This window comes from Delphinus delphis, chromosome 2 (genome assembly GCF_949987515.2).
Source record: "Delphinus delphis chromosome 2, mDelDel1.2, whole genome shotgun sequence".
NCBI classification, from domain to species: domain Eukaryota; kingdom Metazoa; phylum Chordata; class Mammalia; order Artiodactyla; family Delphinidae; genus Delphinus; species Delphinus delphis.
Window position 1 is genome coordinate 106,464,828 of NC_082684.1, and position 25,180 is coordinate 106,490,007.

Genomic DNA, 25,180 nt, shown 5'->3' on the forward strand with positions numbered 1-25,180 from the left:
ACACCATTTCCTTTTCTTGTAATTTGTCTGCCCTTTCCAACCTTGTAGGATCAAGACCTTTTCCATTCCTTGCTTCTACTAAGGTGATGCCTTTTATGAGACTTAGATGTTGAATGACTTTTGCCTCTTGGTGACTTTCATTCTTTGTATTTGTGTCTGTTCTCACCATTTGCAGATGAATTTAGTTGCTCTTTTCCTTTGTGAGAAGAATGTTCCTTGTCATTTTATTCCCCAGATTTGTTTCTTAATTTAGTTTTAGATTCATGTCATGTTATTTTGCCATCTGAGTCTGTAGCACCTTCGTTTCAGTCCCTTCATGCATTAGCATGCTGTTTGCTTATTATGTTCTGGCTCCTGCGGTTTCTTCCTACATTATGTGACTTTTGTTTCCTTTCTCTTGACCTTGATTATGATCTTGAATAATGATGTTTTGAGAAAGCTTTAGGACAAACAGATACATCTGACTGTTCATTTTGATCTCTATCTGGGGATGTCTTTTCTGGAGCTATTCCATCTTATTCTGGATCACTAGCCTACTGAGAACCCAATTGTTATGGACTAAATTGTGTCCCCCCAAAATTTGTATGTTGAAGCCTTTAACCCCCGATGTGACTGTATTTGGAGACGGGGCCTTTAAGGAAGTAAGTTAAACTAGGCCTAAGGGTGGGATTCTGGTCTCATGCAGCTGGTGTTCTTATAATTATGAAGAGGAAGAGACACCAGAGATCTCTTTCTTTCCACATGCACAAACCAAGGAGAGGCCATTCAAGGACACAGGGAGAAGGCAGCTGTCTGCAAGCCAGGAGGAGAAACTGCTCTTGCCAAACCTTGATCTAGGACTTCTAACCTCCAACACTGTGAGAAAATGTCTGTTGTTTAAGCCACACAGACTTAGTTACTACCATGTGGTATTTTGTTGTGGCAGCCCAAGCAGACTAATACACCAATCTTTTTTTTTTTTTTTTTTTTTTTTTTTTTTGCGGTACGTGGGCCTCTCACTGCTGTGGCCTCTCCTGTTGCGGAGCACAGGCTCTGGACGCACAGGCTCAGCGGCCATGGCTCATGGGCCCAGCCGCTCTGCGGCATGTGGGATCTTCCCGGACCAGGACACGAACCCGTGTCCCCTGCATCGGCAGGCGGACTCTCAACCACTGCGCCACCAGGGAAGCCCCTAATACACCAATCTTAATTTCATTAACCCTCTTTAATGAAAACAGCCCCTTGGCACAGTGCTGCTGAGAAATATGGGCTGCTTCTCCTCACGTGTCCTGGTGCTAGGCAGCATCTCCACTTGCTGCTTTGAACAGTGTCAGCTAACCAGAAGCATCCCACAGAATGACTAAATCATTTCCAAGAGAGACCCAGATGGCATAAAATGGATCTGCCATTGCTTTGTTAGTTTTTTTTGTTTTTTTTACATTTAGCTCAATATCTTTAAGGTATTTATATATCTGTATTGAGATAGGTACTATATATATATATTTTTTTTGCGGTACGCGGGCCTCTCACTGTTGTGGCCTCTCCCGTTGTGGAGCACAGGCTCCGGATGCGCAGGCTCAGCGGCCATGGCTCATGGGCCCAGCTGCTCCGCGGCATGTGGGACCTTCCCGGACCGGGACACGAACCTGTGTCCCCTGAATCGTCAGGTCGGCTTTCAACCACTGCACTACCAGGGAAGCCCAGGTACAATATTTTTTACCCCAAAGGATAGCCATTTGTCCTGACACTATTTATTGTCTAGATCATCTTTTTCCCATCAATTTTCCCATCTTTATCAAAAATTGTATTTTCTTGGCATGGGAGGCTCCATGCAAAATGAAGTGCCTCTACTCCCAGACCTACCAGGGCAGGGCAGAGGAGGGGACATCTGCAATAGAGGGAGAGGAAGAGGATTTGGTGGTGCCAACCATTGGAGGCTACATGAATGCTGGCACCCGGTATGGGAGCTACAGATATGGAGGCAACTTGGTGACAGCAGGCTATAGTGACTTTTTCACAGACTGCTACAGCTGTCGTGATTCTGGGTCTTCCTAGAGCATGTAAAAGTATTCCGCACAAAATCAACTTTCTACTTCAATTTTCTCAAACTTCAAAACCCAAAGTGTCTGTGCTGTGTCCCTGTGCTTCACTGGTTTTGTCAACTGTGACTTTTTGGTGAAACTTATCTGAAATTCATAGCCTGTAGAATTTAAGACAATGGCAGTTTTTAATCATGCCTTGTCTTTGAACTTGATCTATTGACATTCACAATAAGTGGAAAACAATTTTCAGAGAATGCATTTTTGCTCAGACTTGCACAGGATTCTAGAACCAGCGTTATTCAGCATTAAGGCAAAAGCCCACCTTTGCTTTTTATGGGAAGTATTACTTTATTTAAGAGACAGATGATGCATTTTAATCTACATCATTTTAATCTACATTACCTTAATTTACAGTAGGTTTTTTTTAATGAACTTTGACCTTTTAACAAATTTCCAACTCGTGTTTATGCCTTTGATAGTAATGAAAATGATTTATCCCATCCAGAAAAAAAAATTGTTTTCTTATAAACATGTATGTTTCAGTATTTTATATTCTGTCCCACTGATCCATACTTTCATTTCTATCTTAGTATTACACTCCTTTAATTACCAAAGCTTTACAATGAATTTTGATACCTAGTAAGACAAGTCATTTCTTATTATCATTGTTTGTCCAAGTGTTCTTGGTATTCTTTCACATTTTATTTTCTTAAGAATTTTAGATTTTGTCAGTTTCATGTTTTAAAAAGTCCTCTTGGGAGCTCCCACACTTCTAAGTTCATTTTCTTCCTTTAAAACTATAGAACATGAATTTTAAAAGAACATACATACCCACAAGGACAGAGAGAACAGGAGAGAAGACAGTAGCAAGGAATTGTTTGAAAGAAGGGAAGAGTATGAATGCCTGGTATTCACTTGGCTGGTCCAAGGAGGTCACACCCCAGGCCAGCAGTAGAGAAAGCTGACAGCCAACCTGCTACACACTGTGGAACCCTCAAAAGGCACAAAGCTAGCTGTACAGAGTCTCACTGTGGTGTGGGTGTGGAGTGGTCAAGGAAAGCTGAGAACCAGTTAGATCCCTGAGTCCTTTCTCCAATTCTAGACATAGTCGATGGTACAAGTCGGGGGGATTAAGTGAACATATGCCTTGTGAATGTTGTATACTAACTTTCCAACCCTTTTCCTGCCACTCAGCTCCCAAATTTCTGACAGCTAGTCTTTTACTCTTTAGGCAAGAGATTGTAAAATTCCTCTGGGAAATCTGACCAATCTAAGGAAAATGAAATTTAAAAGCCCAGGGCCGTGGTGGAGGGTAGGATTCCCAGCAAATAGCCATTATTACAGAGCTTCCAATCAGCCTTTAATTCTTATGAATAAAAAACAAGGATAATCAGACATCTGAGGAAAGGCTCTGACATGGAAAATGGAGACTAAAACCAACAGTAAAATTCAACTCATTTTAACAATAAAGCAAACAGCTCCCTATCTCTAAGCCACAGAGAAATATAAAGGAAGACAAACAAAAATGGGCTCATAAACAGGAAACACAGAGCAGAATGATCTCTTAAAAATTAAAAACATGAGAGGAAAATGAGACAGAAAAGATAAGAAAATGGGAGGTCGAATACCCCAGTATAAACAGCTCCAAAAAAAGAAAGATGAGGAATATGGAAGGGAGGAAATTCTTAACAAAATTATTTGATGAAATTTCCTCAAACTGAAGGACTTGAGTTGCCGGATTCTAAGGGCTCACTGCCCAGTACAGTGACTGAAAACCCATATTTATGTATGTTATCCTTACAGTGGATTTTCAGTCATTGTTAAAAATGTATAGGGTTATAAATAATGCTATTATGAAATTATTATATGTGTTTTTTGGCATACATTTGTATGCATTTCTTTTGAGTATGTACCTAGGAGTAGAATTGCTGGATCACGGAGTATTAGTAAATAATGTCAAATAGTTTTCCAGAGTGGTTGGAAGTATAGTTTCCATTTATATCAATTTTTACCCAGTCAAAAACAAAAAACTCAAATGTCTATAGGAGAATGGATAAATAAATTCAAGAATGAAATACTATACAGCAGTGAATATGTACAAGATTTTATGACATGCAACAACATGGAAGAATTCACAAACATTGTTGAGTGAAGGAAGCCAAACGAAAAGAGTACATGATGTATGACGCCTTCTATGTAAATTCAAGGACAGGCAAAACTAAACTGTGATGGTAGGAGTCAGGATGGTGGTTACCTTTGGAGAGGATACGGTCTGAGGGGGCATGAAGGGGGCTTCTAGGGAACTGGTAGTGCTCCATTTCAATATTTGGATGGTGGTTACATGATATGCTCATTCTGAAAATTCATTAAGCTATACCCTTATAGCTTAATTATAAAGTATTTATAATATACAAATTATAAATTTGTATATAAATTTTCTGTTTAAATGTTATATTTAAAGTAAATTAAAATCGTAAGCATGTTAATTAAGTTGATTCATGGAAAAGTGTTTTGAAGTTAATGTTCATTGAAATTAGCAGGACAGAGCTATATTAGCACCATGATAATGAAAAATGTTTTTACATGTATATGTGGAGGCTTGGGGAAAGGACATAGTATTATAAGTAGCTGTTACTTCGTTATTCTTTTTTTTTTTTTTTTTCCAAAACATTTTTATTAACATTGGCTTCATAAAGTCAACTTTAGTTCCTTAAAGCTCTCAGGTCATATCTGATTCCATGCACATCATTCTCAAATATGACATTCCAGTCAAAGCCTTGATAATATAACCACCAATGTTTCCAATTGTGTCCTGTTACAAGGGGAACAGATTCTTATTGATCGTTATTCTTTTATATCAGCTGGCATCTTATAAAGGGGGAAAGAAAGCCTCATGTGTCTGCTGGTTGTATTGCTATACTGAAAACAAGATTGTCCTGTCCTCAATTGTCCCCTTCAAATTGGGATAAGTAGGGTGATCAGCTAGTGCTGGGAGGTTTGCGGTGGGTTTTTTTTTGGGGGGGGGGCGGGGGTTTGAGATTTATCATAAGGTAAATAGTATCTTGACTGCCCCCTTTACTTTCAGATGTGACATTTATGAAGATGTGACTTGTGTATCTATTTCTCCTTGTTTCCTAGGTTTTTGTGGAGACTCTGGATAAGTGTTTTGAAAATGTTTGTGAATTGGATTTGATCTTCCATATGGATAAGGTAACCTTCTCTCCCAAACCAGGGTTACTAGGAAACTAAGAACTTTGGACATCTCTAGCCATCTGTACACCTTCATGTTCTTTCTTTTGGTTTTTTTACTCTAGGGATAGTCCTAGAACCTAAGTTATTAAACTTAATAACATAAGTTTAATAGTTTTGGGAGTATTTTGCTGAGATTTGTTACCAGTTTTAACACACACAGGATAATTACTGGGCCTATATTATGGTTCATGTTTTCACAGACGGACTTCTTGGTTTAGGGCAATGATGGCTACCAGGCCAATGGTGAGACAAATAGTTTTGTATTGATTTTGAAATGAGTTTCTCAGGCATAGTCCAGTGACAGTGAAGCTTTGAAATAAACACATCATGGTTTTGAACTTAGCTAGTAAAATGTACCCTTTTTCTAAAGAGTAATATAGTGACTAAGACATCAGTAACATAGTTTGAGGTCAGGTGATACTCTGTAGGGAAGCCTGCCAGGCAGAACTGAAGTGGTCCGAAGTACACGTTTTCAGTTTTGTGTTGCTACCATAACTGTGACATGGCTTATGTCCTCATGTGCCAAATTAAATATGGGAGATAGCCAGCAAGGGGATAGGAGCTGCCACATTTATTTTATCCAGCTGGGCACATGCTCTACCCAGTGCTGTTCATTGGTGGAGGTTGGTGCATCTTAGGTTTGCTTGGTCCTGGTTTTTCTTCCACTGATTATTGTCACAATGATCCATGGCCCTTAGAGGGAGATAATGATGTTTAGGAGACTACTACCCATTGCTATGCCGTGATCCTTTATTAATCTGTTTTCATCATGACGAGATAGGTTATTTTTAGATCCATCATTGCCATCTAGAGCACTTTCATTTTCCAGTAGGATCTTCAGTCTCAGTTAACTCTCCCAGGGTTCTCAGATAGCATTTTCTGGGCTAATGCAATGGGTGTTGGAATGGAGTACAGTTTTCTCTCTCAACATGTGGCTTGGCTGTGTGGCTCCCTGAGCAGCTTGGTGCAAGAGAATCACAGAACCCCATTCCTTTTATAGATACTTGACTTGGGGCTCCCTGATAGCCTCACAAGACTTCCGGGACTGACTGATACTTTTGAGGTGGTTACTCTCCCTTTTCATATGAAAGGACTTTAGAAACTTCAGAGACCTCTCAACCTCCTCTTTGCAGGCAATTAGAGTGGTTTTAGGCTTGTCAGTTGTTAAAGGTGCTGCTATCTGGTAATTTCTGTCAAGGAGAGCCATAGCTCTAGTTTCCTTCTGTACTAGTGGGGAAAAAAAGTTAAGACTTAAAGAGACTTGAGAATATGGAGGGAACAGAGGAATGCTTTCTATAGGCCCTATTATTATTTTAAAACAATTTTTTTAAAATTGTGAAATACAAGGTGTTAACCTTGGGGTTAACACCTGGTTTCAAAGTGGATTCCTTTGGGGATGCCACCTGTTGCTTACCAAGCCATTCTCAGCTCATGGATTAAGGGATAGGCTTTGCTTGGGAATTCCCAAGCAAGAGAAGAGGAGGCACAGGTTTCCCATCCTCCCATTGTCACCATGGCAAGGTGTGTCAGGGCCTGTCTCTGGTAGAGTGGCTTCCCGCCCCCTTCTCCCAATGCCCTTTCTTTTTTTTTTTTTAAAAGAAACTCTATATTCTTTTTTATTTAAATTTTTTTTTATTTTTGGCTGCATCGGGTGTTCATTGCTGCACGTGGTCTTTCTCCAGTTGAGGTGAGCAGGGGCTACTCTTCGTTACAGTGTGCGGGCCTCTCATCACGGTGGCCTCTCCCGTTGAGGAGCACGGGCTCCAGGCACGCGGGCTTCAGTAGTTGTGGCGCATGGGCTTAGTTGCTCTGTGGCACGTGGGATCCTCCCAGACCAGGGCTCGAACCCGTGTCCCCTGCATTGGCAGGCAGACTCCCAACCACTGCACCACCAGGGAAGCCCTGCCCTCTGTATTTATCAGACAACTGCAGGAGCAGACTTACCAGTGAGGAGATAGACAAACTGCCTGGATACCAGGTAGTCTGTTATTTGGGTGCCAGCTGTCTCTAGAAGTTGTCTCAGGATGCCAGATGCCTAACACCTGAAAACTTGGGGGGCCTATAGGATGATACACCTGGAGGAGGCAGTTGCGGGTCCTATGGGAAGTTGAGCTTGGTCCTGTGCAATTTAGGGTCAATTTGTAAGTTACACATGCGCACATGCACACACACGCACACCTGTTGGGATTTTGATTGGAATTGCATTGAATCTATAAAACATTTCAGGAGAATTTACACTTTTACAATATCAAGTTTTATCCATGTTATGGTATAGCCATTTCTTCAGGTCTTCTTTGAGGTTTCTCAGTGAACTTTTACAATTTTTCCCATAGAGGTTTTACATATCTTTTATTAAATTTATTCCTAGATACCTGTTTTTTTATGTAATGATGTTTTAAATATTCATTTTTTGTTTATTGTTGCTATATAATATATCCATCACTTTATTTCTGCAAGTTGATGTTGAATTCAGAGATTGTGTTAAACACTTACTAATTCTGATATTTTATCTGTAAACATTTTGCCCATTTCTTTTCAATCCTGTAGCTTTCTTTCTGTTTCTTGCTTTACTGACTAGGAACTCCAGTGTAATGCTGAATAGAAGTGGTGATAGTGGGCATCTCATTTTGTTCATAATTTCAAAGCGAAGTCTGCATCTTGTCAGTATTTGCTGTATATATAGTATTTGAAGTATAGCAAGTTTTTGGGTAAATATTCTTTATCAAGTTAAAGGAAGTTTCTTCTTTTTCTAGTTGCGAAGAGTTTTTAGTCATGAAAGGGTGTTAAAATGTATCAAAAGCTTTTTCTCCATCTCCTGGGGTAATCATGATTTTTTGCCTTATCATTCTAATATTGTTCTTTAAATATTTGTGAGGATACCTGCTAAAGCAGTAAAGTAATTCCAGTCCCAACTATTTTATTGCACGTGTCTTTTAAAGGAAATAAAAGGCCATAAAAATATTGTTCTTTCTCATATGTCTTATCTTCAGATGAGTTCTATGAAGTGTTTTGCTGCTGCTGCACATTTCTTTTACAGTTTATAGAACTGTTTATTTTTAGTTGCTCTATGACGTCAGGAAATTGCTGTCCATATCTCCTAAGGTTTTTGAAAAGTGATGATGCAAGGACCAAATCTCACTGTACTCGCCTGTAGAATGTCTAAAGGTGTCTTCCAACAGCGGACTTTCTTTCAGTGGGATTTCAAGCTTACCTTTGCCCTCATGTAGAGCAGTTGCTAATTCAGGCATATCTTCTATTGATAGTAGAAAATGGTCTTTTACTCATATAGGCAAAGGACCAGTCATAATACAGGAGGAATGTCACCTTGAACGCAGTCCTTCTTAATTAGTCTCCACCTTAAGTCAGGAATTCCCATCAGGCGGTTACACTCTGCGTTGGGTTGTCATGGATAGCTGCCCCATTCCCCTAAGCAGTTGTGGCTGGAGTAGCAGGCCTGTGTAAGGTCCAGAAATGACTCAATTCCTGCTGCCCTGGCAATTTTTTTCTAATCTTGAGATTTCTTTCTCAGCTTCTAAATTATTTTTGTCAATGTCCTCTTTTTATTACCGCTACTCTCTTCACCTCTTCACTCACCCTTTCTTCCTGTCTTAAAGGAAGGTTTATTCCATTCCATTTCTAGAACTAAGTCCTCTTCCTATCTCTCCCTAATATGCAGCATAATCTCGGTTCTTCAACTCGTCTCCGAGGTGTCTTTATTTGCTCCTTCTCCTATAACTACAAATTTCGCCAGATTGTCCCAATCTCTTACAGAATACAGCTCTCCCCATGCTTCTAGTGCTCCTTTTAACTGTCGTTTCATTTCCATTTCATTTAAGGTAAACCTCCTCATGTGTGAGTGATTTATACCCAGTCTTGCATTTCTACTTCGTCTGTTCCTTTTCTGGAGCCTATAGCCTGGTTTTCACTTCTACCCCAAATTCACTGATTATTTCCTAATTCTATTTGCCAATCTTCACCTTCTTTAGTGTTTCTGCAGTATTTGATGCCGTTGATCATTCCATGAAGCACTGCCTTAATCCTTTTCCTACCTTTGTTTCTGTCACATAGAACCCTCCTGGTTCTCTTATTCTCTTCCCACCTTCTACCAGTAAATTATGATGTCAGTCATCTCTCACTTCACTCTTTTCCCTGTCCTGCTTCTATCTTAGATCTCATCTGTTTCTCATACTTAAACTATTATCCACTTAGGTAGTTCGTGAATTGGTATTTCTAGTCCTGATGTGTGGCCTGAGTCTTATTTTTCCCAACTGCTCGAAGACATTTCTTTCTCATTTCATTCTAGTATCTTGTTTCTTCTTGCCACTTCTTATCCGTAGCCAGATTCAGCACATGTCTCCTGAAAACTGTTTCTTCCCTTAGCTTCCCTTTTCCGGTGGTGCTACCAGTATTCTGTGTCATGTACACGCAAAACCTTTCCTCCTTCTTCCTTGCCCCCAACAGCCAGTCAGTCACTAAAACCTGTGCTTCTTTCCATAGAGTCCTTCTTATATCTTGTGTTTAGATTCACTAGTTATTGACATTGGTCACACTTGCTTTTATATCTCTCTAGATACATACTTTTTTCCTGAACCATTTGAGAGTTAGTTGCAGACATCATAACTTTTCAACCCTAAATACTTCAGCAGACCTCTCCTAAGAACAAAGACATTGTCTTATATAATATGTTGTGCATAATTCTCTAATATACTTAATTACAGCATAATTAATTATTAACCACAACATAACATTCAGGAAATTTAACATTAATATATACTGTTATCCAATATATAGTTCATATTTAATTGACCCAGTAATGTCCTTTATATATATATAAATTTTATAATCCTAGTTTCAATTATGAGTCAAGGAGAGCCACTGTCTTCATTTATGGTGTCTCTTGATTTCAGTTGTGTCTGTTGGGTTTTCTAACCTTGTTTTCTCTTCATTCTTGTTGATCCTGCACACTGGAATTAGATTCATTTTCCAAAGCACCCTTTAGACTAGGTCCCTTGATCACAGACCTGTTTTGGTCCCCCATTATCAAGCTTTGACCCCCTGGCCAGGCATTCAAGGCTGTTCACAGTTTGTCCCTATTCTGTCTTGTCCTCACTTACCATTATTTCTAGCCAGATACCTTCTGCTCTAGCCAGAGTGGACCAGTCTTCATCTCTTTGTAATTCGTGCTTCAGAGCCTCTGCCTGAATTGCCTTTCAACATCTCTTTGTAATCCAGTCTGTCATTCAAGCTCAGCTCAAATCCTACCACCCTAAAGCTTGTCCTGGTTACCCTGGCCTGTCATCATCTCTGTGGACAATATGTAGTGCTATTTCTGACCTTATGTACCTTAGTTTATGTGAGTTTGTATGTTTTCCCTACTTGACTAGACTGTTCTTTTCTTTGTGTTTGCCCTTGTCTCCCTCCCTGGATCTAGTAGCATGGCCCCTTTTACTGAGTGAGCTGTCTACAGGTGAGTGTCACTAAAGAGTTCTCATGTCTCTAGCCTCATAAGCTTCTTCATGATTTAAAATGCTGCAGGTTGGAATAAAGTTTGATTTCATAGGCTCTGGCATAGTCCTCAACTCTCCAGACTGTGCCATTTGGAGCTTATCTTGCCTGGGGCAGTTGGTTCCCTTCTGTTTTCAGAAATCCCCCAAACACAGCTCAATTTCATGGCTGAGGTGGGTATTGGTGTTGATTTTGGTGAATTGAGTTTTGTTCAAAGACAGTCACGTGAGTAGCCTAACATTCTGTTCTACCAGTGCCTCAACAGCAAAGCTGGATTTGGAACTCAATTGGGCTTTCAAGATTTGGTCATCAGAGTCATGGTTTAGTGCCTGTGTCAAGGGAATTCATCCAGCCTTTTTATAGATTTCAATCTGCAATGGGCTGTCTCAGGAGATTTGGAACGTATGCTTTGGAGCAGGTCTGAGCCCAAGAAACCCTGTAGTATGGAATTTAAATCTCTGCTAAGTATAAGCTGCTGAAATGGGAAAATGCTGAGGGCTCAAAATTGAAATGAACTGTTGAGACCTAAGACGAAAGGATCATAAATAAATGATGGTGCTTGTTAAGTGTCCCTTCTGGGAACAGAGGTTGTGATAAGAAAGCTCATTAATGCCCTCCACACCCCAGTGATGTTTGAAGCAGATACCCTGATTTCTGTTTCAGAGAATGGAGGAAGAGTAAAGGACACACGTTTTGTGTGTTTTTAGTGAGGAGGGAGGAGCTGTTTGGGCCTAAAAGAACAAGACATTCTGTTTGAGTTTTAGTTCTTGTGAAAGGTGATAGTTGGCATGTCTAACCGTCTCTAGCTACCTGTGTTTCTCTCTGAATGCTCCCGAGAAAGTGGAGGGGAGCCGAGGCCTGCCTTTTGTCCCATCGCATTCCAAGCCCTTCTCTGCTGAGACTTGAGAAGAATTTTGTAGCAGAATATTTTTCAGAGGCCAGTATCTTATTCCCTCAGGACAGCTCAGAGATTAGCAATAATGATTTCTTAAATTTCTAACATTGCTATACTTTGTTTTAAAAAAAGGAAAGAAAAGCTCAGACTGCTCCAAACTATACGTAATATCTGCTACAGTATACACTCTCACTTTCCTTTGCGCTTGAACTTTGCACTGCTTCAATGTACAGTCTCATTGATTGCCACTTGAAATTACAGAGAACCTTTTTGGTTTGTTTAATCGTTCCTTATTACTGGTTTAGGGTATTAGGATGATACTGTACACAGAACAGCAAAATTTGACCTTTAGAGCTGTTTGTTATCCGGCCTTTTCAATAAAACCTAGTGTTTGTCAAGACTGTAGTGATAGCAAAGCTTATTACCAATGATGTTACTTGGTTGTGTTGCAGATAAAACAAATTGTGTATCACCTGGATTGCTGATGTGTAGGTGCCCTAAAAGGCTGGAATTGAGATTCACTTCTTGCTATTATTATTTATGATGCAAAAGAGGATTGGCCTGCTCTGAGATAAAAAACAGAATTTCTTGATCCCCAATTGAAAACCCTTTGCCAGACTTGGTGTTTGTATCAATCTAGGTAGACTAGGTAATAACATAACTCCAAATTTTCAGTAGCAGAAAGGTTAATTTCTCACTCAGGCTGTGTAGCCGTGGTGTGTGTCTGCTAACTATAGTCACTCGGGGGTCCAGGCTGATGGAAATCTTCATCAACGTGTACTTTTCCACCTGGGCGCTTAAAGTGTGTTGGCTCTTAAAGTGACGCATCCATTGCACTCACATTTCATTGGCCAAAAGCAAGTCACATGCTCTCACTTAAAGGCCTAGGAAAGTGCAGTCCTACGGTGTGCCCAAGATGGGGGAGAACCTGAAATAGTTTTGAATATTACTAATGACTACCACAGTTTTGTTTTGTTTTGTTTTCATTTATTTTCTTAGAGGCAAAACAAATCCGACGTATGCTTCAGTATCAATTTATAGGTGGAAACTTAGAAATTTTAGTATCAGAAAAATCGAGGAACACTTGTAAAAAGGAAACATGATTGAATCTTAGGAAAAGGCATCTCATGTAGCAGCTTTTCAGTTTCTCTAATGAAATACTTGGCATTTATGTCTTATATGCTTCCCATATGAATTTAAGGTGGTTTACAAAATTAAAATTCCCTAATAGAATAAATTGCTTCCATATCTGAGAGGCAGGTTCCTCTCTCCTTACAGAGGCTTCCAGTTACCTATCCTTACCTTGATGGCTTTCTGACCTTGGTAAAGTACTGATGTCTGTTGAGAATGTTTTTGTCTTTTTTTCTCTGATTATCAAATAGCAAACATTTATTAATGAGGAGGCCACTGTGTTAGATATGGAGATACAAAGATGGAAAAGACAAATATTCTGTCCTCAAGAGGTTCATGGTGCAACTATAAAGATGGGTCACATAGAGACATTCCTGGGTCTTGGACTAAAGCAACATTTTTGGAGAAGGAGCCTTAAGTTGAATGCAATTTTTTAGGAGGCATGTTGTTATATGAGGGAGCTCTCATTTTGTACTACTTTTTATAGCAGTGATCACAAGCACTGCATTTAGTCAAATATATATAGTATATCTGCATATTGTACTTCATAAAACTAAAATGTATATACATTATTTATACAGAATAACATAGTGCCTAATCGTGAGCTCTTTTATTTAATGATATTTAATCAGAGGTAGAGAAAGAAGAATGGAACTTTAAAGAAATAGCTGTTTCTGGGGCAAGTCTCTGAAATGGAGGAGGGGCAGGATAGATGGTGGCCCATCTATAGCTTTTGCCTGAGAGCCTAGGTCCTAGATATGGAGCATGTTGGGCAGCAGGTGTGACGGCCCCAAGTCAGGTAGCTGGAGAAAACCATTAGCAACTTGAGGTAGAAGATCACTGCCAAGTGAGAAGAGCAGTGAGGTCTGTATGAATTCCTGAGTAGAATACAGTTAGCCCTCTGGATCTGAAGGTTCCACATCTGCAGATTCAGCAAACCTCAGACTGAAAATACTTGGGGGATAAAAATATTCCAGAAAGTTCTAAAAAGCAAAACTTGAATTTGCCATGCTGCCAACTATTTATATAGCGTTCACATTGTATTTGTAACTATTTATGTAACATTTACATTGTATTAAGTATTATAAGTAATCTAGAGATGATTGAAAGTATATGGGAAGATGTACGTAGGTTATATGCAGATACTGTGCCGTTTTATATAAGGGGCTTAAGCATTCACGGGTTTCAGTATTTGGTGGCAGGGTCCTGGAATCAGCCCCCAACAGATACCATGGGTGGACTGTAATCATTCAAGGGGAGGGTAATCATAGAAAGGGAAATTAATGTTGATTGGGCAGCTGCCAAGTGCCGGGCATTGTGCTAGGTACTTTAAGCCCAGTCATCTTTAATACAGTAGATAGTAACATCCCTGTGTAACAGATCAGCAAGCTGAGGCTTAAAGTGCCTAAAACTTAAACAAACAAACAAACCAAAAAAAACACAAAACATGTTCTTTCCACTCTACTACAGAATTTGAGAATTTAAATGCATGAATATTATAATAAATATGATATGTAAAAATTTACAGAATTTGTTGACTTCTGATTCCAAAACCAGAATTGCAGGAGACCACACAGTAGGAACAAAGGCTAAAGGTATGGCAGGGGGTAGGGAGGAATGGGAACATTAGGGGTGAAGGCCACCGGAGATTGGGAACTTTGCATAAACTGCCGCTAGACAAAGGGTCTGCCAGCTGAGGCATTAGTGGCATTTTGGGCAGTGCAGTTGTTCATTGAACTGTGGATATCCCTGACCCCCTCTACTAAATGCTAGTAGGTCCTCTGCCTGATACATTTCCAAATGCCCTCTGGGGTGGGAGCAGTGCTATCCTAGATGAAGAGCACTGAGTTAGAGTAGGGTGTGTGTATGGGATTAGACCGAGAGAAGTTTGAAGAAGTAGATAATGGTCAGACTGTGGAGAACCTTGTCCTCTGTTTCTAAGTCCAATGTACACTCTCCAGTGCCCTTTTCACCAAGCAGTTTTGATACTTCCTCATTCTTAAAGCATTCTTTGTTTCTAGTTTTAGGTTTTATCTACCTTTCTGGCCATTTCATCTGGCATTTTGAGCTTCTTACCTCTTAAATGATCCCTCTTCTCTTTTCTTTTAGACACTCTTTTCTTAGGAAATCTCACACAATCCCATGACTTCAGTTATCTTTCTGCTAGTGATTCCTAAAGTACCATCCGAACTCACTTCACTTCAAACTCAGTTATGTCCAAAACTGAATCTCTATCCCCCTGTATTTCCAGACTGACAGTTCTGGAAAGGTTTTAGGAAAACTTCTTGGCATTCCCCTCACTGCCCATAGACTGAAATAGATGTACTTGTCTTGTTTCCACCCGAGCACCTTCAATTACTTTTGCCGTGACATTTAACACAGTGTGTTGTTTTTGCTTATTTGCCTGTTTAAGAGCACACACTCCAGAGCCTGCATGTCTCGGCTTGATTCCCGGCTCTGCCGCTTAAGAACCATATGGCTTGTGCCTTAGGAATTTATGTGTGGACAGGAAATCGTGATAGCACCTAGCTTATATGGTGGATTTGAGCATTAAATATATGGAAAGTGCTTAGGACATAGTAAATATTTATTTCATTCTTTTGTTTGTTTACCCCCCCCCCCCCGCCACCTCCAGATACTGTTAAGGTAAGGATCAGACTGTCTCGCTCACTACTGTATTTCCAGATATTAGCACAATACTTGGCACATACTGGTTATTCATTGTTGAATTCATTTGTCCATCTACTACCAGCGAAATAGTTAATCAAAAATTCCTTTCTTCATGAATCTTATATCTACTAGAGGGAGACAAAATAAAATAAATGTTAGGTGGTAATAAGTGCAGGAGAGAAAATAAAGCAGGTTGAGGGGTGGGTAGGTATGGCTTGATATTTTATATAGGGTGCTTAGGAAACGCATCCCTGATAAGATGGCATTTGAGCAAAAACCAGAAGAAAGTAAGAGAAGAGAGAGATAGATTCTTCCCTGGAGAAGAACATTCCAGGTAAATGGAACAAGTCCAAAGGCCTTGGGGCTGGTATAGCCGAATGGAAGTGAGAAAGCGGGGGGAATAATAGGAGATGAGGTAGGGATGGGGAAAGAGGAGCGGAAAAGTCATCACTGCCTCTGGAGAGGGGAGCTAGGTAAGTGTGGGGACTAACTTTTCAAAAATGTTGTACCATGTGCATATACATATATAGCTTCTTTATCACCCTGGGTCTTCTAGGTCCAGTGCACTAAAGAAAGAGTACAGCCCTCTCTTAATGTAAGCTTTATACAGTAAACAGTTTAAATTGCTGTCTCCTGCTCTGAGGCAAAGTCTGAGCTTGAAGCTAGATAAGTTGTAGATTGTCTACACATTATCCCTTCACCTTAGCCTAGGAACGGTGATTAACTCCGGAGTACAAGTGGGAGGGCCAAGGGAGTGTGTGCACAGTAGTGGTAATGGCCCAGAGTACACCTCAGGACACATTTATGAGTCTGAAAGCACATCCATCTAGATTGGGGAAAACAATTTGCTACATTGACATCTTGGTCATTAATGAATCTTTGTGGCCTTATCTGCTTATGACCCCAAGAATTAAGGTCCATATTCTGTAGAGAACAAGTTGCTCCATCTGTTTCTGAAGTTAGCCAGGTCTGTACCGTGAGACATTTTTAGCAGGTTAGGGCAGAGGGATGCCCAGACCCATCCACCTGCAGTTGAACTCCTGATAGCACTGAAGGGAAGTCATCCTGTCAAAGCCTGGAGTTGAGCACTTCCTGTTTTTTTGCCCAGTCACTATAAAGTGCATCCCTTTAGATTTTCAGAATCAATATATCTGAATTTACCCTAGAAGAATCATGTTAATGTTGTTTAGAAACCTCAGGGAAGGAATGGAAGGTTCCTTGCTGACTGGGCCTGACCCCCTTGGGCTTTAAGACTGCTGCTTCTTTTCCTACCTACAGAATGAGAGAAATGGGCACATTCCACACAGGTCTGTCCCTGGCACCCTGCTGGCTTTCTCTTTTTACATTCATCCTTGGGCACTCGTCTGCTTTGATACAGATGGGCGACAGATCTACATCTCATTCTGACCCAGGCTAAAGGCTTGTGTTTATGGGAGTGTACAGCACCTTTCCATCTGGATGACCTGCCATCACTTCCAACTTAGTGTACACCAAACCGCTCATTTTCTCCTACTTTCCTCACCTCCTCTCTTGCCTACCCCTCACCCACTTACCCACTCAGCTGTGGTCTTCTCTTCTTAACTTTCCTTATTCTGTCAGCGATATCATCTTTCTTCAAGGCATGAAATCTCGGATGTGTACTTTGCTTTCTATTTCCAAGTGGTCGCAAAATGGTATTGGTTCTTCTTTCAGGGTCCGCTTCAGTCCCACCTCTGCCTTTCCTTCTCTTTTCCTTTCCCCTTTCCTTTCCTTTTCCTTCCTGGGTAACTAATATATCAGCTCTAGGTAACTACAGCAGCTATATCCAGTATTTCTCCCAACCTTTTTCACTCAGTCTAATCTTCCATAGAAAACATTTCTCCCATTTTCCCTTCAGTCTACATTCTTCCTTCTGACCTCAAAGGATCTCTGGATTGTGGATCCTCTTGTCCCTCAGGCTGTCTCTGCTTTGGAACGGAGACCCCTCAGGCCAATCAGACAGTCTTCCTCTGTTTTTCATACATACCTTGTCAATTCCCACTTCTTTGCCTTTGCCTATGCCTTGTCTCCACCCTGAAATACCCTCATCTTCTCCCTAACAAGCTTTCAAGATTTCAGCACCCAGTTCAAGTTTTACATTTGATGAAGTCTTCTCTGAACTCCAGTATTGTAGGTCTCCAAGTTATTTGTCTTCTTACTCTTGCTTTAAAGTTTTTATTCCTAATTGTTTCCAATAGGTTTTAAACTCTTGGAATAGTGTCAATATGTAATAGTTTGTTAGTTATCTGAACAGTACAGGGCACTCAAATATAGTTGGTAGGTTAATTGTTGCAGTTGATTGGTTGTCCAAATTTTGTGTGGTTTTTAAATTTTTTTAATTTTCAAAGCACTTTTCAGATATAATGTCTGATTAACACAGCTAGAGGCCTTTTTTTTTTTTTTTTTTTTTTTTGCCGTATGCGGGCCACTCACAGTTGTGGCCTCTCCCGTTGTGGAGCGCAGGCTCAGCGGCCATGGCTCACGGGCCCAGCCACTCCGCGGCATGTGGGATCTTCCTGGACCGGAGCACGAACCCGTGTCCCCTGCATCGGCAGGCAGGCGGACTCTCAACCACTGCGCCACCAGGGAAGCCCTAGAGGCCTATTTTTAAAAACTAGATTCTAATTAGACCTCAACTTTCAAGGTTATGAGCTGTGTACACCCACTAGTTTCAGGGCATACATCAGTCTATCACTTAGCTTTGCCTTTGCTCCCTTGGGAGATAACATCTGGGTGGACTCAGGAGGAGCCCTGTGTTCCTTCAGTGGGATTCTGCCTGAAGTGGCTTCATGGGTTCTGGCTCTACTAGATTCTAACTTTGTGACTTAGGCATCCCTCCTAAAGACCTCCTTGTGCCTCAGTTTCTTCAGTTGTAAAACAGGGATGATACCATATTTAATTGATTCTTAGACTCCCTTTTTTGGTAATATTTATAACTTTACATATCAAATCCAGATTTGTCTTACAGTCAATGGCATTTCACAGTTTAATTAGCATTTCAACATTTTCCTTTTTAGTGATACATAAAATAATGGTGTGATTTATAATCAAAGAGTCTTGGCATCTACCATTCACGGTTTTTTTTTTTTTTTTTAATTTTTTTTTATTTTTTTGCAGTATGCGGGCCTCTCACCGCTGTGGCCCCTCCCACTGCGGAGCACAGGCTCTGGACGCGCAGGCTCAGCGGCCTTGGCTCACGGGCCCAGCCGCTCCGCGGCATGCATTCACGGTTATTTTGAGGATTGGAGTTAATGAGTAACTGCTTAGCTCAATAAATGATGATTTTTGTCTTTATTTTTACTTTTTTCCTACAGTTCTCTCTGCCTTCAATATTACCCCCTTAACTTCACCCTTTACACACCTGCCTAATGACATATGAAAAGTGTGTTTTTGACTAACTCCCTCGTTTGAATTTTTCAGTGGCTCTGTATCCCCCCATAGCAGTGATTCTTCTTCTTCTTTTTTTTTTTTTTCTTTTTTGCGGTACGCGGGCCTCTCACTGTTGTGGCCTCTCCCGTTGCGGAGCACAGGCTCCGGACGCGCAGGCTCAGCGGCCATGGCTCACGGGCTCAGCCGCTCCGCGGCATGTGGGATCTTCCCGGACCGGGGCACGAACCCGTGTCCCCTGCATCGGCAGGCGGACTCTCAACCACTGCGCCACCAGGGAAGCCCTATTTCCTGCATCATTTTATTTTATCTTTAAATAGGTATGTCAGGTAAGAACTCTTGTTCTCCCCATTTTACAGATGGAGAAACTGAGCTTTAGAGCTAGGATGCCTCAGTTTCTCCAAAGTCTCACAACTAGTAAGTGGCAGAGACAGAATTCAGACCCTGGACTCTGGTTTCAGAGCCTGCACTCTCCACACAGCTATACTCCCTTAGTGTCCTCTCCTGCTTTAGCATCCTCAATGTGGTAAGAATGTATTAAGCTCATGTTTTGTTAACAGATAACCAGCCAGAGAGAGGATAAAATTCAAGAGAACAGAGCCTGGACCATTTTCTTTACAAAGTGTTGTGCTTAGTATTTGGGACCAATATTGCAAACAGGCAGGAAATGAGGGAGGATGAAACAGTAGACAAAAAAGAAAGTCCTGCTAGAACATTTTTAAAAAATTACTTCACAGAGAACTCTGACTCATTATAGGAATTTTTTTTTTTAAGGAAGGAGTAAAATGCAATGAGTATACTTGGCTACAGTCAACAATACATACTCAAGAGCACAAAACAGGACTTCCCTGGTGGCGCAGTGGTTAAGAATCTGCCTGCCAATGCAGGGGACACGGGTTTGAGCCCTGGTCTTGGAGGATCCCACATGCCACGGAGCATGTCCATGCACCACAACTACTGAGCCTGTGCTCTAGAGCCCGTGAGCCACAACTGCTGAGCCCGTGTGCCACAACTACTGAATCCTGTGCGCCTAGAGCCCATGCTCCACAACAAGAGAAGCCACCACAATGAGAAGCCCGCACACCACAACGAAGAGTAGCCCCCGCTCGCCGCAGCTAGAGAAAGCCCACACGCAGCAACAAAGACCCAATGCAGCCAAAAATAAATAAATAAATAAATTTATTTTTTAAAAGAGCACAAAACATAAAACCAGCAAGTGAGTAATCCTTTTTAAAGAAGAAGAATTATTTGGAGAGCATAAAGAATAGTTTTTTGTTTTGTTTTGTTTGGAGACTTTACCATGATTTTTTTCTTTTTTCTTTTTTAATTTTATTTATTTTTTGGCTACATTGGGTCTTCGTTGCTGTGCACGGGCTTTCTCTAGTTGTAGCAAGTGGGGGCTACTCTTCATTGCGGTGCGTGGGCTTCTCATTGCAGAGGCTTCTCTTGTTGCAGAGCATGGGCCCTAGGCACGTGGGCTTCAGTAGTTGCAGCATGTGGGCTCAGTAGTTGCAGCGTGCAAGCTCTAGGGCACACGGGCTTCAGTAGTTGTGGTGTGCAGGCTCAGTAGTTGAGGTGTGTGGGCTCTAGGGCTCAGGCTCAGTAGTTGTGGCGCATGGCCTTGGTTGCTCCACGGCATGTGGGATCTGCCTGGACCAGGGATAAAACCCATGTCCCCTGCATTGTCAAGCAGATTCTTAACCACTGCACCACCAGGGAGTTCCCTGAAGAATAGTTAATGAGTTACTGAGTGATTTGCCATTTCCCTTGCCTGGATAGCTTCTCTTCCATTTACTGGTTAGTTTAAGGCCCAGCCTTGTCTAAAATTCCACAGCATTTTGTACTTGGGTCACAGTCTTCCTTTTATTATAGTTAATTCCATGCATGTTTTATCTTCCCTCCTTGACTAAGCCCTTTGAGGCCAGGGTCCAAATCTTATCTTCATTTCTTCCTTCCGGCTTTAACATTCTGTGATGTTAAGCATATTTAAAGACAGATATTGATGGGACTTTGCTGGTAGTCCAGTGGTTATGATTCAGCACTTCCAGTGCAGGGGTCACGGGTTCTGTCCCTGGTCAGGGAGCTAAAATCCACATGCCGTGCTGCGCGGCCAAGGAAATATTAAAAAAAATAAAAATAAAATAAAAATAGACATTGTTACAGATCACATTCTTTTAGTGAAAATGAGTGAATACTTGAACGTAATACATTATCTTGTTTGTGGGGGTACAGTGGGCTCACATATACATACTTAGTATATACAGATTCATCTCTAACCATTTGGCAAGAAGAAAGAGAATTAAATTCTAAATACAGAATGATTCTGTCCACAATTCTACGCCCTTAGTCTGTGCCTGGAATGAGTGTGAGAGGGAAGATTTGAATCCGCTCTTCTTTGCCTCTCCTCTCATGTGCCTGTCATGTGCCTCCCATGAGCATCTTACTGTGTTTAGAGTGATTTTAATTCTTAAAGATACAATACAGATTTTCAATCTGTGTGGTCCCTAAACAACAAGCCAGCCACTTTACCTAGTACTTAACTGAGGACAAGAAAAAGTAATCAAGAGGAAAGACTAGCCAGGTTGGACTGCATTGGTGATTTAAGGGATTTTGGCTATGCATAGTTTCCATCTTACTTGGTGACTTTAGAACTTAAACCTTATATAAGATGAGATTCCACTATTTTCTCATTTTTTCATTGTGTGATCATGTGAGTGAAAGAGAAAGACAGAAAATCAAGGGCTAGGGATTGGGTCTTATGGAATTTCATGACAAGACATCTGGAGAAAACTGTGGAAAACGTCTAGTCTAAAAACCAAGGAAGGTCATGAAAGTGGTTCAGGAGACACTAATAGCAAGGAAAAGAGAAAAACAGAACTTTACAAAGCAGATTGCTTTCTTTGCCTGCTCTCTTTACTTTAGCAGAGCATACCAGGTTTCTGGAAGGCATTTTTATGCCCTCTTCCCCTTTTCATTTCTTTCTAAAATGGGTAATATGGGAACTAGAGACTTACTTTGGAAAAAATGACTCTCAGATGATTTTCTCTTCCCCTATCAGTACTGAGTCCACTTGGAGCATCCTCCTATCCTTTGGCCTATTAATAGCCACCACACCCTCTAGCATAGACAAAGAGATGATGCATACCCCATCCCACCAAGAATCTCTTCCCTCCTTACTCTCTGGAGGCCTTTCCTCGGAACTGATGAAACCAACCAAGCTTTTTGACTTGGGGTAGAAAAAGTTATTAGCACTTAGATTTTATATAGTAGACTAGATATTTTATTAGTGATTAACAGTTCTTTTTTAAAACTTGAATGTTGCAATATTGACATCCTCCTGTTCCAGTACAAGCACTGTGACCATGCTCTTTTGTATTTGATGAGCATTTTATTGTCGTCTCTGTGGTAATAGTTGTTTTTTTTTTTTTTTTTTTTTGCGGTATGTGGGCCTCTCAACTGCTGTGGCCTCTCCCGCTGCAGAGCGCAGGCTCAGCGGCCATGGCTCACGGGCCCAGCAGCTCCGCGGCATGTGGGATCTTCCCGGACCGGGGCACGAACCTGTGTCCCTTGCATCGGCAGGCGGACTCTCAACCACTGCGCCACAAGGGAAGCCCCGTAATAGTTGTTTTAAGAAAGATATGAGGGACTTCCCTGGTGGTGCAGTGGTTAAGAATCTGCCTGCCAATGCAGGGGACACGGGTTCAAGCCCTGGTCCGGGAAGATCCCACATGCTACGGAGCAATGAAGCCCATGTGCCACAACTACTGAGCCTGCACTCTAGAGCCACCAGCCGCAACTACTGAGCCCGTGCGCCACAACTGCTGAAGCCCGCGTGCCTAGAGTCTGCTCTGCAACAAGAGAAGCCACCACAATGAGAAGCCCGCACACTGCAACCAAGAGTAGCCCCCACTCGCCACAACTAGAAAAAAAAAAAAAAGCCCGTGCACAGCAATGAAGACCCAACGCAGCCAAATAAAAATAAAAAATAAAAATAATAAAAATAAAAAAAGATATGAGAGTATGGATACGAAGTGGGGATGTGAGCCCTTGTCTCGTGTGATACAGCAGGCTTTCATCCTCCAATGCAGAATACCTGGAGAGGGATTGATCTAGTTTAGAGATTTCTGTGGATATGATTGAGCTTGGAGTGTGGTGAGTGTTGACATGTCACTATCCTTTCTGCCCGTGGAGTTCCACTAGATGGGTTCCTGCCATCCCAATATAGAACTGCATTTTACTATAGAAACAGTATTATTCATGGTACTTAGTTGTAGATGCAGGGGTGCTTTATGGTATCACATTCTAGGTAACATGGATTTGAGTCAGCTTTTGTGTCCTGCTTGCATGAGAACCTTATTTATTATAAATATAGAAAAATACACTGTAACTTTAATATTTAAAAATAAACTTTTGGAACATAGCCAGCAATGTCTGGAGACTGTATTTTTACTGGAGGAAAAAGAGTGATGTTTGTTATCTTCAGGCTCCAGGTCAGTTTGCTTTTAGTGATTGCTGGAGGACAGAGGGAACGAAAAGTGCCCAGTGAACTGAGAAGCTATCTTGAGACTGAAAGACAAGACAGGCAGCTCTATATAATCGATGGATCAGTTTATTATAGGGTAATTCACTCACAGGGTGGGATCAGACAGTGACCTGGAAGCATTTGCAGCTACACTCCACACTGCCGAGGGGCCCTTGGGACAGTTTCATAGTTAACCTAGTGTAGGGGGGTATGTGCTTGGAAATGGGACATGCATTCCTAAGTCAAGATTTATGAATGGGTTACTGGTCTCATGGGTAACCAGGTATATGTCAGCAAAGGTCTTCATCGTTGTTTGGGAACTAACAGAGCATAGAGGCCACCTGGTCAGAATGATTATTAAACAATATCTATTACATACCAATCCCCTGACAACAGAGAAGTGATTACTGCACAGTACAGTCCCGGGTAGGATCAGCAGAAGGACAGGAGGAACTGTATGTGCCCAAGATGGCATCAGTTATGCTAACAGCCATAGACAGTGATGGCTTCTGTTGACCTGGGATTGGATTCAGAACTTTTTTATCTTCAGTGAGAAACATAACCAAGGATGAACTTTTGAAGATCCTGGAATCCTCTATTCTTGGACAGGTTTGTTGAAACTGACTTGTCTCCACCCCCTGTAGTTCCAGAGCTGTGTCCCTAAGGAGCACCTCTGTCCTTGAAGTGACACTTTTATTTTCCCTTTTAGACTGTATCAATCCTGACACGAAACGAGCAAGCTCATTTTAACCCACTTTTATCTGTGGAGGTTAACTCTTGTGTACCAGGCAGTTAGAGTGTTCTTCTCAGTGCCAGAATGGGAAGCCAGGCCAACTCAAAAGGCCTGTGTCTCCTCAAAATCAGAACTTGTGAACCAGATGAGCCTCTTTCATCCATGCAGCCAGATTTATGAAGTACCGCTGTTACGAAGCACAGTGCTTGGCACTGGAGACCCAGAGAAGAATATGACATAGATTTTGCCTTCAAGGAAAATCATGGTGGAGGAGAAGAACAGACAAGTGAAAAATATGACAGTGCACTGAATTGAGTGCCTCAGGAGAGATGCATACTAGGCACAGCAGTATCACCGAGAAGAGGGTGATTATCTTAGCCTAGAGAGGTCCTTAGTCTTTCTTGAATTTACTCGGCCCAAGTCTTAAGTATTCATCACCTCAAATCTTGGAAGAATGGTTTTGCAGTCTCTGAATTTTACAGAACTGCTTAACAGGATCAGCATGAAGAATGGTAGAAGGTAGTGAGGGTTAGTATTAGCAATTCTCAGCAGAGTCATCAGCATTACAAGCCCTTGTTCAATTAGAGAAGTGCTTTCTTTCCATCAGGAAGTCCCAGCAGGTTAAACAGTCATTTAACTCTCTCCTTCGATGCTTCCCAGTGTTATTTTCACCTTTCTGTGCATTTTCACAGTGGAACTGCTTACCAAGCCTTTGTTGGCACAGAACCTCTGATTCAAGCTCTTCAGAACAGGAGAGTCACACCTTCCAGGAGTCCCAAAGCTGTACCTAAGCTCTATTGAATGCTCAACATGCACCAGATTTATTCTTATTTCATCTGTTAGTAAACTGGGTCACAGGAACACTTCCTGAGGGAGCCCAGGGTACAAACTTATAGGTCTCTATCCTGATCAGGACATTTCATATTGCCTCTAGGGAATGAGATGGGGAAGGTCTCAAACAGTTAGCTTATACTGACAGAAAAGAATACAGGGGCCACATTGGATGCCCAGTGGATCCAGTTATAGAAGCAAGTACCTTCAACAGA

General features: G+C 41.4%; 1 protein-coding gene and 1 pseudogene across 2 annotated transcripts in view; one reads left to right on the plus strand and one right to left on the minus strand.

Annotated features, from left to right (window-relative positions):
- AP3S2 (adaptor related protein complex 3 subunit sigma 2) overlaps window positions 1-25,180 on the plus strand; it is a 61,943-nt gene that overhangs the window by 23,031 nt on the left and 13,732 nt on the right. For both annotated transcript variants that reach the window (XM_060005436.1, XM_060005438.1), the window contains one exon: window positions 5,160-5,231. In XM_060005436.1, the coding sequence (XP_059861419.1) occupies window positions 5,160-5,231 (72 nt within the window). The remainder of the gene's footprint in view (window positions 1-5,159; window positions 5,232-25,180) is intronic.
- LOC132421184 (arginine/serine-rich coiled-coil protein 2-like) lies at window positions 51-4,305 on the minus strand (annotated as a pseudogene).